The sequence below is a fragment of the Plecotus auritus genome, assembly GCF_963455305.1.
Source record: "Plecotus auritus genome assembly, chromosome: 14".
Taxonomy (NCBI): Eukaryota; Metazoa; Chordata; class Mammalia; order Chiroptera; family Vespertilionidae; genus Plecotus; species Plecotus auritus.
Window position 1 is genome coordinate 2,116,037 of NC_137780.1, and position 16,587 is coordinate 2,132,623.

Consider the following 16,587-nt stretch of genomic DNA (forward strand, 5'->3'; position numbering starts at 1 on the left):
CTGTATTTACTCAGCAACAGGAATGACCAGGTATTTTGAAGATCTCATGTTTAAAATAATCGACTCTGATTTTGCATCTGGAAATTCCAATAAATAAGCCAATATTTTAAGTTGATCAATAAAAAAAAAAAAATGACTCTGTAAAACCACACCCATGGAAATAGACTGAACACTGCCTCTCCCCTCAGCGATGCTTCTGTCCAGGGATCCGCCCTCTGACTCCAGTGAGGGGATATTGGAAAGGAGTTATTTTCACTTGCTATTTTAGAATTATTTTTTTTAAATATTTTTATGGATTTCAGAGAGGAAGGGAAAGGGAGAGAGAGAGAAACATCAGTGATGAGAGGGAAGCATGGATGGGCTGCCTCCTGCACGCCCCCTACTGGGGATGGAGCCTGCAACCCGGGCATGTGCCCTGACCGGGAACTGAACCGTGACCTCCTGGTTCATAGGTCGACCCTCAACCACTGAGCCACGCCAGCCGGGCTCACTTACTATTTTCACATCTCATTTTTGATTGGACTATTTCCCCCAGTATATTCTAAGATCTATACTGATTGTTTAAGCATCCGATTCAATAGGCTGAAAGCCACACAGTTACCGCCATGGCTGTTTATTGATCCATCGGCAAGTAGTCTAACCCTTCCATGGTGAATAATTACTGTCTTGGTACAAGTGTAAGCAATGGTACTGTTTACTTTAAAATGAAAAAGAGGTTAACATATTACTTTTATGTCCTTTGAAATATAGTGAGAAAGAGCAGGCAATGCCAGAAGACTGGCAAGCTTTGAGGCAGGAGAAGCAGTCGGTGGGACTGGACACATATTTGGGGCAACAGGGCTTCTTCATTTACACGTGGGGTACTCCACGGTCCCTTCCCGACACACGGCTTGAAATGACTCCACTGACGTCACTGCCTTGTGTCCCGATTTGCACATAAATTCCACGATACCCCCTGTTTTTACATAATAGGGTTTGTCATCTTTCCCTTTTAACCGTATGTTCTTTTCATTCATGATTTTTTCTGATATTGCACAGGGATCTGAAAGTAGAAGAAATGAATAAAAGCAATTAGGAATCTTTCCTTTTATGGACTAATAAAGCTTCAACCCAATGATGGGTTTAGGTCAACATAAGATGGTGAAGTTATCGAAAGAGCTAATGTACATCATCAACGTGGGCCGAGTCCTGTTCTCCGCCCCGTCTGTGGGCCTCACAGCTCCTCAGCCGGCAGCTGCTCCTCCTCACACACCAGGAGGCTGAGGGGAAGGGAGGGTCAGGCACACCTGTCCAAGGTCACAGAGCTCATCAGGTGGACGATGCGTGTGGACCGGCAGTGTGACCCCAGGGCCTTGGCTCTGTCTGTGGGATGTGGGCACCCACAGGGTGACTTCCTATCCAGGGGACATGGGAGCCTGCTCCATGGTGCCCATGGTTCTTCCTTGTCCATGTGCCACTCAGCTGGCAGTGGCTACAAATGCTCCCAGTTCAGTCTCATTCTGCTGGGTTACATGATGCTAATATTTTTCTCTATGCCCACAAAACGGGGAAAGAGAACCATAGGAAATCACACAATTTCTAATAAATATTCTATTAAAATACAACTATATATACTTGATAATATATTTTTATATTTCTATATCAATCAATCTATGCATCCATCCATCCATCCACCTACCCACATCCATTTATCATATCTATATCTATCTATCTATCTATCTATCTATCATCTATTATCTATCTATCTATCTATCTACCTACCATCTATCTAATCTTCATTCTTCATGGTAAGCAGGCTGCATGGATGCAAGGGTAGATACTTAGAGAATTTTACAATCCCTACTTGATTATGAACACATTGCTCTACATCACTATCCCCCCTGTGCCCCTATCTGTAAAATCTGTATAAATATTTTCTTCTTCAGAAAGTTTTTCTTAGTGACATGAGGGAGGTACTAGTTTATTGCTATTGCAATGTGTCTGTAAGCATCATTTCATATATTATTCTATTGCTTACAACCTTGTCTATTTCCTGCAGGCAAGGTGCTATTGCATTGTGGAAAGTATTACATGCTAACCATGCTAACTTTCTTTTTTTGATTCAATTGAGTGGGGTGACATTGGTTAATAAAATTATATAGGTTTCCAGTGCACAATTCTATAATGCACCATCTGTATATTGCATTGTGTGCCCAACACCCAAACTCACATCTCCTGTCACCGTATATTTGACCCCCCCTTTATCCTTTACTATCCCACTAGCTCCTTCCCTCTGGTAACCACCATCCTGTTGTCTGTGTCTATGAGTTGTTGCTTGTTTGTTATCTCTGTCACAGACCTGATTTTATGTCCTCAGAGAATGAGAACTGCTTTCTAGTCCTAATGTTTGGAACGGATATTGCTTGTGCTGTGAAATTCGTCTTAGACTTGTCCATCTACTCAGTCCATCAAACTTGAGGTTTAGAATTTATCTTTGAAAAGCAATGCTTTCCCTCCCATAAAATCTAGCTTGGCACTATTTCTAGACTATTCTGACTTGGGTATGGTAACATTGATTTCCGGTCCTGGACTTACTGGGGTTGCTATAATCTCCCACAGAAGGGGACACATACACAGGAGAGGATGAGTCAGGTATGGACCACAGTGGGGTCAGTTAATGTATCAGAATGAGCCTCTCCCAATGTTCCTGTTTAAAGGACCTTTATCATTGTTCACATAGGGATTCTCCAAGCTCATAGCCCTACACACGAGTCTCCGCATGTGAAACATTGAGCCGGAGAGCTGTTGGTGAGCACAGTTGTAGACTCTGACTCCATGACTAGTAGACCGCACACGAGCTCATAAACATCACCCTCATGGTCTCAGGATCCAGAAGATTCTTGAGAACTTACCTATGCATCTCGGGGGTTTGGACCACTTTGCATAACTACAGGTTACATCTTTAGGACCCCGGAGCTCATAGTAGGCCTGGCACTGGTATTCCACTCTTGACCACGGAGGATACCCTTCCAATGGGAAGGAGGTGATGTCTCCATTGCTAATCGCTGGAGGAGGCCCACACTTGTCGGCAGATCCTGAAAAAGAGCATTTTAACTGTTGAAGAGAAAATTGTAGTTTTGTTGGAAACTATTCATGTAAAGCTGAACAGGAACTATTGTCCCTCTTTTGCATTTTAAACCTTGTAACCACCATGTTGTTCAAAATGCCTTAGATCCCCACACTCAAACGAGGACTCCATACATGCAGACTTCTCAATTCTTGGAAAAGGAAATGCTGGAATCAAAACACTTACTAAAGCAGGTTGGCAAGTGGGACCAGCCGTCCTCACCACACACCATCGAGCCGTTGGTGCTTCCATCTCTGTTTTCGTAGCCATCCAGGCATTGGTAGTCCAACGTGTCATTGGGTCGAAATGGTTTTCCGGTGAATACGGCTCTGGCATTCTCAAATATTGGCATGTCACAATGTTCTGAAGCAAAATAAAGGTGACCATTGTATTTCTAATGCCGAATCAAGTCCCATCTAAGAAAGCGAGTCTCATCCATTTGTGTGGATAAGTGAAGTTTCAGGTGGCAACTCTCTGAGTCCATGTTACTCTGGGCTGGACACGTTATAGAACAAGAAGAATAGATCTCCTGACCCATCCTCTCTGCTACCATTCAAAACCTCTAAATATAGGTTAGGAACCTTTCGTCTGACCTAGAGAAAGACTGTAGTCCTATGATCCATGATCCATGTATGTATATAAAGACCTTCTCTTCCATAATGACTCCTAGAATAGAAAACGTATCCATATTGAGTATAAAAACGAATGGCCAAGGGTACAGCTTTTTCACTACAGGGAGCCCCTGAAATGGAAAACAATGTTTTAAAAATGTAAGAACTGATATCTCCTTGGGTTCTTTAAAGTCAATCATCCCACCTTCTGTCGCATACGGTGTAGTTTTTCTTGAAAACAGTTTTATTTTTTAATATCTGTAGATGTTCCTAGTCTGCAAAGGTTATTGAGTGAATTAGTGGTAAATAACTCAACCCGCGTGCCGTGTGTAGGGAGAGCTGGACAAAGAGACTCCTTTACCTGCTTAGGCTGTTGTTTCGCTCAGATTCCTGAAGTCCAGTTCAAATCAGTGGTCACTGCTTTTCTAAAACACGCAGGGCCCCAGTGAAAGTTCAGCTCTACTAGATCCTGATGTATAATGCAATTATTCTCTCATTTCTAAATGATATCCACAAAACAACTTACAGAATCCCGTCTACTTAACCTGTGAAAGCCAGATAGGACTACAGATAAGAGCCCTCATTTATAACTTCATAGCATTAATACATGCAATCATAGTCCTGCCAGCAAGGCTCAGTGGTTGAGCATCAACCTATGAACCAGGAGGTCATGGTTCAATTCCGGGTCAGGGCACATGCCCAGATTGCGGGCTCAGTCCCCAGTAGGAGACAGCTGATCGATGATTCTTACTCATCACTGAAGTTTATATCACTCTCTTCCTCTCCCTTCCTCTCTGAAGTTAATAAAAATATATTTAAAAAATACATACAACCATAGGTGAAATGGTTGACAGCAATATATATGTGACATTGGGCAAGTGGTGTATTTATTTTTAATGTAAGCTATATTTTAAATTCTTCTTCAGTGAACACACAGCATGGCTTCAGTATAAATGACTCAAGTATTATAAAATTAACCTCCTTTTTATTGAACACTAGTAACATTCATGACTTACTGTTCACCGTTACTTAATTCAATACAATGATATAATCTATTTGCTGTCAAAAAGTTAGAACTTTTCAGGCACATTCAGAACAAAAAACTAAAATATCTTTGTTTTGGTTGTTGTTAATCCTCGGCCAAGGATATTTTTTCCATTGATTTTTAGAGAGAGTGGATGGGAGGGAGAGAGTGGCGGAAAGAGAGAGAGAGAGAGAGAGAGAGAGAGAGAGAGAGAGAGAGACTCATCGATTGGTTGCCTCCTGCATATCCCTGGGATTGAACCTGCAACCCAGGTATGTGCCCTTTGTGGGACATCAAACTGAAGACCCTTGGGTGTTCGGGCCCACACTCTAACTACTGAGCTACACCAGCCATGGCGAACTATGCCTTACTTTTAAAACAAAGAAGACTTGGTCCATTCAGCTTGAGAGTCGACACATGAAATGTTCCACAGAAATAAGTCTGGTCTCAGAAAATGACAGACTGGGTCTTGGAGCTGTTTACTTACTCACAGGGATGCATACGGGACGAGGGGACCAGCCGTTCTCCCCACAGGTCATCGTATTCTGTGGGTTTTGAAGACCGTAGCCCAGGTGGCACATAACAGTTCTAGATTGGCCCTGGACATATATTTCTTCAGTAACTGGAGAATACCCATGTATCAGATGCTTGAAAGAACATTTCCCTAGGAAGTATAAATTGATAATAAGAAATAAGAAATTTGGTTTAAGACATGAAAAATCATCTTTGCAATATTTAAGGTAGAATGCATGAGCACCCAAAAAGAACACATCGCTTGAGAGGAACTAGAGTTGCCAGCAAGTGTTTTTTAAAAGAGAAAAATCAAGATGAAAGAGAATCTGTCGTTTTCCCAATTAAACTATGAATAAAGGACATCACTATTGTTATAAAGTTTTTATTTTGATCCCCCATTTTCTTTTTTTCAGTGAATCCTCACCCGAGGATATTTCCCCATTGATTTTTAGGGAGAGTGGAAGAGAGAGGGAGAGACAGAGAGAGACATCGATGTGAGAGAGATCCAATGATTGGTTGCTTTCTACATGCGCCCTGACCAGGGCTGGGGAACCTACAACCGAGGTACGTGCCCTTGGCTGGAATCGAACTCGGGACCCTTCACTCCGAGGGCTGACACTCTATCCACTGAGCCAAACCTGCTAGGGCAGTCTCCCATACTGTTAATGAGGAGTCTATCATAAAAGAAAAATCCTACATTGGTCTTCCTGCTCATAGAGCGCTTCCCTCGACCTTGTTGGACTCATGTTTTTCTCTCTCCACCGTGAAATGTTTCTACGTGCACAGGAGGAAGAGACTGGCTTACTGAGGCAGGGTATTTCCGGTGACCATCCATCTTGTGTGCAAGTCATGACACCCAGGCTAGTCTGTGAAGGAGGCACATAGCCGTAGTCACAGAAATAGGCTAACGATCGCCCCATATATACTGGAAAGTGTGATTTAGATGTATCAGCATGGAGCAGCCGTCCATGTTTTATTTCCGGAAATCCGCAGGGTTTCACTAGCAACGAAAACAAAGAACACACAGTCTGAATAATGTTTTGCATTCACAAAAATCCAATGAGAGTTAAATTGTTTCAACGGTGAATTATTTCCGTTTCTTATCGTACAGATAATACACATTGCGTTAGGGTTTCTAGGACACGAAAAGTTATAAAATTCAGATGATGTAAATAACACTTGTTTTCTGAACATTTCACAATATATACGAATATGGAATCATAAGAGGGTACACCTGAAACTAATAATTATATGCCCACTTTATGCAGGAGGCAACCAATCAATCAATAGACAATAATTTTCCTTGTCATTGTTATGCACACTGAGGTCTGTGTCACGGTGGTCATGGCATCCTCTTTAAGGCACCTGACTGTCCACATTCATTTGGCCTTGGCCTTGAGTGAACACGGAGCCATTGACCTGTTATGTGTATCATTTCTCTTGTCATCCATGGAAGATCCAGCTAAAGTGGGGGCCCCTTTGACAATGAACTGGTATACAAGGAACAGCAATGAGACTGTAGAGACAGAAAACCCTGGGAAAGGGGCAACCCCCCAGGAATGAAATACCCTGTGGCCTGAGGGGCGTTGTGTGACAGGGGATGGCTTTAGCAAGTGCACAATGTCTCCCACATTCATCCCCCTCATACAAGGGAGCCCCGTGCCCCTCCCTTGAGTGAGGCCGGACTCAGGGACGCTCTTCTGAAGAGTTCACGTGGCTGAGGGGACCCTGTGTGACCAGGTCATCAATGCCATGGAGGCGCCTCCAGGGCCCTCAGGTCTCTCGCTCTGGGGAGGGTTACCTGCCACTCAGGCCACCGATGGAGACGCCCAGGTGGACGGATGTGCAGGCTCCTGCACACGCCCTGGGCAGCGACCCAGGGAGCAGCAGGGAGCACCCCAGACCAGGCAGCGAAGCGGCTCCCAAATGCTGACCCCGCCCACGCTGACACACAGGGGGCGGTTGTATGAGGCAGTATGTTCAGGGGTGTTTGTTACACAGACATCAATGTCTAATGTACCAGGTGTTGAATGGTAGTAGTCTTACCCAATATCCTAGGTCAGATATTAGAATTATATTATCTGACACACACACACACACACACACACACACACACACACACACACTTAACATTGAATAGCAAAATTTAGAAGAGTTTTTTTCACTTACAATGACGGGATGTTGTCCCACTTAGAATTGGAGACTTTGAAAAGCAAAGAATGCCTGTCAGTCCTCTGCTTTACCTTCTCAGTGAGGCCATGACTGGGCTTCTCAGGAACCCATTTCTTTGGGTTTAAGAGAAGTAATTTCATAACGAAGAAGCAGGTCAAGACATGAATGGGACTTACGGACACATCTTGGAAGAGGTAGCCAGCCTAGAAGAGTGCATTCTGTCTTATTTCCCATCAAGGGAGGATAGAAACCATTTCTACACTGGTATGTGATTACATAATCAAGTTCGTATTGGTTCATTTTAGGAGCAAAGTCACCGTTGGGAATTATTGGAGGGTCACATGTTAATTCTGAAAAGAAAAAGGACATGTGGATTATGCAGATACTAGTAATTATCCCATCAATGTATTCTTTTAAAAAAATATACATTTTTATTGATTTCAGAGAGGAAGGGAGAGGGAGAGATAGACACATCAATGATGAGAGAGAATCATTGCTAGGCTGCCTTCTGCACGCCCCCTACTGGGATCCAGCCCATAACCCAGGCATGCGCCCTGACCGGGAATCAAAAGATGACCTGGTTCATAGGTCAACACTCAATCACTTGAGCCACATGGGCCAGGCTCCATCAAGGTATTATTTATTGTTACCTTACAACACAGAAACTGTCTACTGGTCAATTTATTAAAAAATTACAGACAACCCTGGTTGGAGTGAGTGTGAGAGGCAACCAATCCATATGTCTCTCTCACATTGATGTTCCTCTCTCTCTTGCTCTCTCTCTCGCCCTCTCTCGCTCCCCCTTCTCCCTCATATCCACTCTTTCTTTAAAGATCAATGGAAAAAATATCCTCGGGTGAGGATTAAAAAAAAGTAAAGGCAAATGAAAAAGGGCAAAGTCCTACTTAAGAAGGAGCTAAATCTTCCCATCAGTTTCAGCTCACCTTGTCCACGAGCCCAGGAGACCCACAGGGCGAGGATGACCTTGACTAGGAACAGCATGGTGGGGCTCCCCGGGGGTGTTAGCACAGATGGTCCCGCGCTGCTGTTTGGGGTTAAATCTGCTTCCTGAGCCCTTACCAAGTGTGGCTCTGAATTTAAGTGAAAGTACCGGGAAGTTAGTTGACTGAGGTCAACTCGGGAGATAACAAAGTCCAAAGACTTTTGCAATTCTGTACATTTGCATGAACGATTTCACAATCATGTCTTGACTTCATTCCCTGACAGGTACTTGGACAGCTTTCCTTAGGGACAGTAATAGTAAGGCTGGTTCCAAAAGTGATACAAAACTCTAATCTTTAAACACTTCTTAGGAATGGGGGAGGTTCTTCCTCCACCAGGAGGTTCACGTGGGAATAGCTCTGACTGCATGTCCCTGTGACTGTCTCTTGTCCTCTCGTTGCTCTCACCCGGCTGCAGTCCTTAGGGGTCTATGGACACCAGCCAGTGTGTCCACACAGTGTCCGCTCCTGTCTGTAGGGCAGCACTGATTTTTTTTTTGGCAAATTCACAACAGACCCCACCACCAAGTCCAAGGATTTCAGCACATTCTTGATATTCAACTTTTTTTTTCATGTTTTATTGATTTTAGAGAGAGAGAGAGAGAAACATCAATGAGGGATAGAGACAGGCACTGAGGTGATTTCTGGCCAGAGACGGAACACATAGCATGTTGGTTTGTCACATTTTACTGAGATGCTTATAAGAAGAAATCCGTTGGCCTCTCAGATTACAATGACATCTTCCACATGGTATTTAATGCAAGTTCTGATGAGTGAATAAAAGCGAGTTACAGAAAAATAAATTGAGAAGAACTGGATTAATATTTAAAAATTCTGAATGAAGGCGCATATTTTAATGTGGAACCTGCCACATAGCTCTCATTTTATGCACAAGTGGGATACTCCACTTTCCCTTCTCGACATCGTGCTCGGAATGCAGATGCTGGTGACATTGAACGATAATAACGTCGACACCTAAACTCAACAAAATCGTTTGTTCTAACATAAACTTTTTTCTCATATGACCACTTCAACTCTATGTTATGTTCATTCATGATTTCTTCTGATATTACACATGCACCTGAAGATAAAAATAAATAAATAAATAAATAAATAAATAAATAAATACAACTAAGTATTATACAGATATTTTCTACTTTCCTGAAGAACTTTCTACACAGATCCAGGAATTTATTCTCAAACCCTTTCCAAACCACTTCATTGAAAATCCATCATGTTGCTATAACTCATTGTAAACGATCAATGATGTAAAAATGAGGTACTCTGTGGAATGTGTGATCATTGCATGTTATAATCAATGTTCACAATGTCAACTACGCTATGAAGGGCTTTCATTAAAGGATCCTTGAAGGGGGTGGTGGAGGTGGAGAGCATGGAGGGGGCATAAGTGGTGATGGGGACAATAAATTACAATAAAGAAAAATGATTGTTTCTTGCTGTTGTTGCTCCAGAATTTTTCAGACTTTATACCCTCAGCCATGACTGTTTGGTGGTCAACAGAACAGGAGACAGTCCATGCAGGTTCTGTTGTAAGCAGCAAACAGGGCGTTCATTGCATGGGTTTCCCAGGGCCTCGAGGATATTACAGGACTTACCCAAGCATTTGGGTGGTTCGGACCACTTTCCGTCACGGCACGTTATTCTCCTGTTTCCCTCAAGTTCATAGTAGGCCTGGCACTGATACTCCACTGAAGACCCGGGAGCGTAGACTGGTGATGGGAAGGTGGTAATGTCTCCATTGTCAATAGCGGGAGGGGGCCCACATTTTCCTGCAGAATCTACAAGTATTATTTGATTTATTAAGAGACAAAAACCATCTGACAGAACACCGTGGAATGTACAAATCCCTCACAATAGGTAATAAGAAGACGTGAGGGGGGGTCTAGGAGAGAAAGGATTCATTGGAGAAATTCTAATCATCTAAAGTGAGAATCACAACGTTTTGCAGCCCTTCCATTGATGCTACGGTGAGACTCACATAAGCCAGAAAGAAATCCACGTGCTTTGTCCCGTTGTGGTGAAAAAAATGGGCCGACACATGGTTCAGTGTGCCTTCGGATTCTAGGTACTTAATCTTTATTTTCCTTTAAAATTTTTAAAAATTGATTTTTAGATAGAGAGGAAGGGGAGGAGAGAGAGAGAGAGAGAGAGAGAGAGAGAGAGAGAGAGAGAGAGAGAGAAAGAGAGAGAGAGAGAGAGGAACATCGATTGGCTGCCTCATGCATGCCTCCTACGGGGGATCAAGAGCACAACCCCAGCATGTGCCCTGACCGGGATCGAACCAACAGGGGATGACAGTCAACCAACCGAGGCACAGCAGCCAGGGCTACAGCTATTGCTTTTTTCTTTTTTTCTTTTTCAATTAATATTTCTTTTTTTTTTAATTGTTTGAAGTATTACAAGTAGTAGTACATATGTCTCTTTTTTTTCCCCCATTGACCTCCCCTCAGCCTCCCCTTCCCCCCAGTACATGCCTTTACCTGCCCACCCCCCAGTGTCTTTTATCCATTGGTTATGCTTATATGCATGCGTACAAGTCCTTCAGTTGATCTCTTACAGCCCCCCCGCCCCCCCCAAAACCTCCTCTGCCTTCCCGCTGTAGTTTGACAAGCTATTGCTTTTTTAAAATATGTTTTTAATGATTTCAGAGAGGAAGGGAGAGGGAAAGAGAGAAACATCCACGATGAGAGAGAATCATGGATCGGCTGCCTCCTGCACGCCCCCTACTGGGGATGGAGCCCACAACCTGGGCATGTGCCCTTGACCGGAATCCAACCCAGGACCCTTCAGTCCGCAGGCCGACGCTCTATCCACTGAGCCACACCAGCCGGGGCCACAGCTCTTTCTTTATAAAATGCAGAAGGAGACAGAACCTCAGAGCGCAGCGTTGCACTTACTGATGCGGCTGCACGTCGGGGGTGTGGACCAGCCGCCTTCCGCACACGTGATGACATCCTGGCTGCTGGCGAGGCTGTAGCCCTTGTCACAGACGATCTGCACCGTGTCCCCCTCCTGGTGCGTTTGCCCTGAAGATGGGGAGCGCCCATGTTCCACCCAAGGGAAGAAGCACTGTCCTGCAAATGCAACGGTGATGACCAGGAATCCTGCCTGGGGAAAGCGGCTCCATGGGGCCAGCTTCCAGGCAGAAATCAAAGGTGAAGATGACGCCCTTAAAAACCAGTTCACGCCAATGACCATGGGAACGTGTGCTACCGCTCAGTCCTGACTGCTCTGTAAAGCACGTTTGTACGTTTGTCACGGGCTTTGGGACATCAGAGAAGTGACGGTGGTTTTTCTCATGCGATGGACTCAATCGCTTCCCAGCCCTCCATCCCCCGGGCTTGCTCGCATCCTTGCTCTCTCTCCTGATGGTTCTCTTGGCGGCTCCGCCCTCACGGAGAGAGGGAGAGGGTGTAACTCACAAACATACAAAGGAAGGAACCTCGCAAAAATGCTCCTGGAATAGCCAGAGGGACAGCATAGGGTGGACAGAGGTTACATGTCAAAAATGAACGCTCCCGAGAAACATTGTGTTCTTATAATGACCAAGGGAGCGTGTTTACTAATCAATTACATCTCAGTAGTGGACATGGCCCACCATGGGTATTTGACACGGAAAATGTAGATATTTCATCCAGTTTGTATCTTCCTTTTTGCGGATGCAGTTTCTGAAGAATGACCTACCTTCCCTTCGCTGGCTCCACCAGCCCCTGACACGGTGATGGTTTCAGGGGTGGGCAAACTTTTTTTTTTTTTATTAAATATATTTTATTGATTTTTTACAGAGAGGAAGAGAGAGGGATAGAAAGTTAGAAACATCGATGAAAGAGAGACATCGATCAGCTGCCTCCTGCACGCCCCCTATTGGGGATGTGCCCGCAACCAAGGTACATGCCCTTGACCGGAATCGAACCTGGGACCCTTGAGTCCGCAGGCCGACGCTCTATCCACTGAGCCAAACCGGTTAGGGCGTGGGCAAACTTTTTGACTCGAGGGCCACAATGGGTTCTTAAACTGGACCGGAGGGCCGGAACAAAAGCATGGATGGAGTGTTTGTGTGAACTAATATACATTCAAAGTAAAGGAGCGGAGGGGACAGCAAGAGAACCCTCTGCTCTTTCGGCTCTGCGGGCCGGATAGAACAGCCGAACAGGCCGGATCCGGCCCGCGGGCCGTAGTTTGCCCACGGCTGGTCTAGATCCTGTGATCCCTCCTGCACGCCCCCTCCCGCCCCTTCACTGAGTCCGCTGAGAACCTCATCGGGGAACGGTGGGGGCTCTTACTCACGGATACATCTCGGCCTCGGCGACCATCCTTCCTCCGTGCAGTTTATCCGAGTCCAGAGGGATCCGGAAGGGGACACGAAGCTGCGATCACAGGAGTAGTAGAAGTATCTCCCCGCAGCGACCGGGAAGGCTGGCTTATAGCTGTTCTCCTCATATATGTTTCCATGTTTTATTTCTGGGAAATCACAAGTTCTTCCTGAAGGAAGAGAAGACAGGATCCCGGATGAACGAACAATTCTCCTTTATCAGCCTCACCCCCTTCAGGCCCTGTTGAAGGTAATCACCTCTTCAAAGGCCTTATCTGCGCGCACAGTTACATGCTGAGGCCCCGGGAGTGTGGACTTCAGTCCAACCCGTGCCAACTGAACACACAGAGGTGCTTCTGTCCGCACGAGGGGCCGGGCCCCTGAGCGGTGGCTGTGCCCTGACACATCGGTGCACCTCCTACTACAGAGCGTTTGAAAGAGTGCACTGGTTCCCATCTTTTAAAAAATGTGTATTTGTATGGATTCTAGAGAGCGGAAAGGGGAGGGAGAGAGAGAAACATCAGTGGTGAGAGAGAGTCACTGTCCGCCTGCCTCCTGCACACTGGGCATCAAGCCTGCAACCTGGGCATGGGCCCTGACCGGGAATCGAACCGTGACCTCCTGCGCATGGGACGTTGCTCAGTCAACCACTGATCTACACTGGCCAGCTACTTAAAAAAAAAAAAAAGATTTTCTTTTTTTTTATTGATTTACAAGGGAAAGAAAAAAGAGGAGGGATATAGAGAGAGAAACACTGATATGGGCCATTGAGCCCCAAACCCGGGCATGTGCCCTGACTGGGGATCGAATCGACAACAGTTCAGGGCATGGATGATGGCCCAGCACCTGGCCACACCGGGGCTCAAGGTTCCTTTCAGAAAGAGCTCATTAGTGAAGAACAGTGTTAGCCTGGGTCGGAAGCTTTGCTGAGTGGGTGTCATTGGGGTGGCCAGTGAAGGAATTGCCCAAATGTAAACTGACCTAATGGACATCAGCCGCATGCCGCAAGCCGCATGTTACGTAAACGAATTCCTCCTGTAACTAAGGAACAAGCACAGCGATTTGCAAGTGGCGGGACAAAGTCTCCTAAGGCATGCTAGAGGTCTCCTTTACAGCGACTCAGGAATGAGAGAATGTGATTTCAGGGAAAGAAGGGATTTTATTTTATTTTATTTTTAAATATATTTTATTGATATTTTACAGAGAGGAAGGGAGAGGGATAGAGAGCTAGAAACATCGATGAGAGAGAAGCATCGATCAGCTGCCTCCTGCACACCTCCCACTGGGGATGTGCCCTCAACCAAGGTACGTGCCCTTGACCGGAATCGAACCCGGGACCCTTCAGTCCGCAGGCCGACGCTCTATCCACTGAGCCAAACCGGTTTCGGCAAAATAAGGGATTTTAAATGATAGAATAGTTAAGATGAAATATTCAGAAGGATGGTAAAAGGGGGGGAGGAAATGTCATTGTGTAAATAAAATCTTACAGATTCTAAAATGCAATGAATGCTATTAGAACTCATGTACAAAATAAATTGCTTTTTCATTAAAGATGAGTTAAAGAAACTACCAATCATATTTGTTATAAGGTACCATTATTTAACATATGGGGTTGCATTGACACATAATAGAGACCACATATTATTCTAAAGAATGCATGTCAGTGCACCATAGAGATAATGCTATGAAATACATGAATTTATTTACTCAACACTTAACAGTGAACTCAGAAATCTAATAAAAATGATTGAGATTCCACTGGAAATTAAGAATGTATTTTACTTTTTGTTGAAACAGACATTTCTTTTTACCCGCTGCTAACTCATTGCAATACTAAGTTGATTGCAATGTTCATTACTTTTACAGGCTTATGAGGGGTTAATTGAGATACAGTACACGGCGGCACGTACTTGAAATGACTGATTTCAGGAGTTTTCACAAAGCAACCTATAAAGCAATCACCACACATAAGATTGTGAGGATTGCCATCGTTCCCAATGTGTCTGAACACAGTCCAATATTCGCGCAATCGGCATTGCCAGCCCTTTCGCTGTGGAACTCGGGAAGCAAAATTAAACATAATTGGTTGTATTTTCCTCAAAAGGTTATTCTCTGTTGTGATCTCCCAATACAGACGGGGCTTCCTGGTCGAGCCATTAAAAAAACAGACCCATGAACGTAGATGTAACATGAAGTGCCAGGTCGGAGCACGCTGCCTGGTCAGCTCTGTTTGCAACTCACCTTGTCCATGAGCGCAGGAGACCCACAGGGCGAGGATGACCTTGACTAGGAACAGCATGGTGGGGCTCCCCGGGGGTGTTAGCACAGATGGTCCCGCGCTGCTGTTTGGGGTTAAATCTGCTTCCTGAGCCCTTACCAAGTGTGGCTCTGAATTTAAGTGAAAGTACCGGGAAGCTAGTTGACTGAGGTCAACTCGGGAGATATCAAAGTTCAAAGACTTTTGCAATAACTGTAAATCTGCATGAACGATTTCACAATCATCTCCTGAGTGACTTCCCTGAAAGGTACTTACAGCTTTTCTTAGGGACAGTCATGGGCTGGTTCCAAAAGTGATACAAAACTCCAATCTTCAAACACTTCTTGGGAATGGGTGAGGTTCCTTCTCAACCAGGAGGTTCACGTGGGATTAGCTCTGACTGCATGTCCCTGTGACTGTCTCTTGTCCTCTCGTTGCTCTCACCCGGCTGCAGTCCTTAGGGGTCAATGGACACCAGCCAGTGTGTCCACACAGTGTCCGCTCCTTCTGTAGGGCAGCACTGATTTTTTTTTTGGCAAATTCACAACAGACCCCACCACCCAGTCCAAGGATTTCAGCACATTCTTCACGTTCAAGTTCTTTTTTTTTTTTTTCATATGTTTTGCTTGTTTTTAAATGAGAGGGAGGCCCAGGGAGAGAGAAAAACATCAAAGGTGAGAAACATCTACCTGCTGCCTCCTGCACGCCCCCTACTGGGGATCGAACCCATGACCCCAGCATGAGCCCTCACCTGGAATGAACCTGTGCCCTCTAGGTGCATGGCTTGGCGTCCAACCCACGGAGCCACGCTGGCCGGCCCAGGCCCCTTTCATTTGAGGGCACCACATAACCAGAGGCGTGCCACGGAGAAAATGGGAAGCGTGACGTCTAACCCAGTCTGAGAACTGGTTTGGCCGATCAGCTTCTGCTCAAATACTAACTGGAGACCAGTTATCACAGAGCTTCCCCTGGACGGGACTTGGATTTGTCGTCATGTGCTTTCAGAATGGGTTCTGAGAAAACAGAAATTCAGTTCCCATATTGACTTCGGGTCAGGGGACTATTTTAAGATTTGTAACTTTAAAATAACTGGTTATTTTTGTCACATAGAAGAGCCAAGGTTCAACTCCATCCAACAGCTCACACCCTGTAGCTGGAACCATGAAGGCTGCCCTTCTTCCTCGCAACGAGTCTTCTTCAGTTCACGATTCACCTCTGACTCCAGTAGGAGAACGTAGTAAAGAGGTTATTTCCACTTAGTATTTGAATGTATATTATCTATGAAGGCATAGTTGTTAATCCCCCCCCCCCCCCCGAGGATATATTTTCCCATTGATTTTTAGAGAGAGTGGAAGGGAGGGCAGGAAGAGGAGAGAAGAGAAGAGAAGAGAAGAGAAGAGGAGAGGAGAGGAGAGGAGAGGAGAGGAGAGGAGAGGAGAGGAGAGGAGAGGAGAGGAGAGGAGAGGAGAGGAGAAGAGAAGAGAAGAGAAGAGAAGAGAAGAGAAGAGAAGAGAAGAGAGAGATGTGAGAGAGACACATCGATTGCTTGCATTCTGCACACACCCCACCG

General features: G+C 45.1%; 1 protein-coding gene across 1 annotated transcript; it reads right to left on the reverse strand.

The window, feature by feature from the left end:
* Positions 1 to 8: 8 nt before the first annotated feature.
* On the reverse strand, positions 9 to 15,154 carry LOC308238639 (complement factor H-related protein 3-like). Its single transcript, XM_080650858.1, has 10 exons — positions 15,002 to 15,154; positions 12,736 to 12,930; positions 11,346 to 11,522; positions 10,044 to 10,226; positions 7,603 to 7,776; positions 6,060 to 6,254; positions 5,229 to 5,405; positions 3,293 to 3,469; positions 2,892 to 3,074; positions 9 to 1,042 (listed from the first exon to the last, which is right to left on the reverse strand). Exons 1-10 carry the CDS (start codon positions 15,057 to 15,059, stop codon positions 846 to 848), a joined length of 1,716 nt encoding a protein of 571 aa, XP_080506984.1. The 5' UTR covers positions 15,060 to 15,154; the 3' UTR covers positions 9 to 845.
* Between the last annotated feature and the right edge of the window lie 1,433 nt (positions 15,155 to 16,587).